General features: G+C 56.8%; 1 protein-coding gene across 1 annotated transcript; it reads right to left on the reverse strand.

Annotated features, from left to right (window-relative positions):
* Positions 1 to 293: 293 nt before the first annotated feature.
* LOC116273252 (cytochrome P450 2A6-like) lies at positions 294 to 1,604 on the reverse strand. Its single transcript, XM_031662213.1, has 2 exons — positions 883 to 1,604; positions 294 to 602 (listed from the first exon to the last, which is right to left on the reverse strand). Exons 1-2 carry the CDS (start codon positions 1,060 to 1,062, stop codon positions 366 to 368), a joined length of 417 nt encoding a protein of 138 aa, XP_031518073.1. The 5' UTR covers positions 1,063 to 1,604; the 3' UTR covers positions 294 to 365.
* Between the last annotated feature and the right edge of the window lie 198 nt (positions 1,605 to 1,802).

The following is a 1,802-nucleotide window of genomic DNA, read 5'->3' on the forward strand; positions in this document are numbered from 1 at the left end:
CTGGAGATGTGGAAGTCGGAATACCATGAAATCCTAAGCCAGAGGAAAAAGTGGGAGAGGGAAGCGGAGAGAGGAGAAACACCGAGAAGCACAGAAGCTGAGAGTGACAAAAAGACAAATGAAGACAGAGGACCAGGGTTGGAAAACAGAAACCCGGGATGTCCTCAGAGATGGAGAGAGGGGAAAGAGGAGACTCCAGTGAGGCAGAACGAGGAGAGAGAACAAGGGGTAGAGAGAGGCAGGGAGGAATCAGGACAGGGATGCTGGAGACAGGTGAGGGACACACAGGGAGAGGCCACAATGAAGGGAGATGGGGAGAGAGACCAGACAGGGGGCTCTGCCATAGCCTCCAGTGGACAGGAGAGTCAGGGAGAAGCCCGGGGACACTGAGACCATCCCGTCCCCCTGGCCACCTTCCCCCTCTTGGGCACCGCCTCACCATAGCCTTTGAAGAGCCAGTCGAAGGTGGCCTGCTCGCCTCGCCCGCTGAACTCCTCAGCCTGGTCCACCAGAGCCTCCCTGACGGCATCATGTCCGCACAGCACCACCACCCGCCGGGGCCCCAGGTGAATGGTGAACACGGGGCCATAGCGCTCACTGATCTGATGGAGGCGGGTGGGAGAGGTTAGAGGGAGCAGCCGCTACTCCGAATGGACCCAGCACTGAGATTTCATGTACTGGGATGTTTCGCCCATTCAGGTTCTCACAGTCAGGGAGCTGGACATCCCAAGACCCTGTCTTTCCTGGCTAGGACCCTGACGCTTAACCTCCAAAACTCCCTTTCCTGAGACTCTGGTCCACAGTGGTCAATCCCCTGTCACAAAGCCCCAGCCAGCTGGGCAGCCCCCACCCCGTGCCACCCATCTCCCTGCCTTGGGACACCTTCATGAGGGAGGTGCACATCTGCTCTGTGTTCAGCTGCAGGTAGTTTCCAATGAAGGGCAATGGGGTGGGTCCCGGAGGCAGCTTTCCCTTGCTCTTCCTCTGCTGCCAGACAGACATCAAGACCATCACAGTCAGGCAGGCCAGCAAGGCCACCAGGAGCAGCCCTGAGGCCAGCATGGTGGCAGTGGGATGATAGATGGTGATGGCTGGGGTGGTTTGCCTTTATACTGCCTGGAAAACAGGGGCGGAGTTCTGTTGATTATATAACCACCTCATTTTACCTCCCAACTACACCCCCAATCTACACCTGAATCCCGCCTAGCTTGGGACACAGCCAGCAAGGGAGGAGGAGGGGACCCCAGGGCAGTTGAACAGAGAGGGGACCTCCAGACTAAATCTGTGGTACTTCAGGAGGGGTGCCCTAGGGCTGTGGATTAAGGAGGGGGCAACAGATAAACTGTAGAACGGAGGAGTTTGGAATATTTGCACAGGGGAGCACCTGGACTTTGGATTTGGGGTCTGAGACTGAGAATGTACCTCAAAGTTGTGGATTTGGAGGTTCCAGGGGAGAAGAATGCAAAGGTCTGGGTTTTATTACGGTGGGACAGAAGTGTGGCTGTGCATTTGGGGGTCTTCTGTTGTGAAGGATGCAGGGTTAACAGTCTCAGGAGGGGGGATTCCAGGCATATGGACTTGAGAGTCTTGGGGCTAGGAAGACCTAGGGCTGTGGGTGTGGAGTTTCTGGGAGGAGGAGTGTGTAGCAAGCCCAGCAGCTCCTCCCAGAGAGCCCAGCAGCCCAGCACTGGGCCCAGGTGCTGACTTGATTTTGCTGTGGCCCAGAGCTGTCTCTTGATGCCCAGAATCCTCTTTGGAACCTCAGAGTGAGGCCAGGATGGGTGCCATAGAACCTCCACTGC

Source organism: Papio anubis, unplaced genomic scaffold (assembly GCF_008728515.1).
Source record: "Papio anubis isolate 15944 unplaced genomic scaffold, Panubis1.0 scaffold4850, whole genome shotgun sequence".
In the NCBI taxonomy this organism is placed as follows: Eukaryota; Metazoa; Chordata; class Mammalia; order Primates; family Cercopithecidae; genus Papio; species Papio anubis.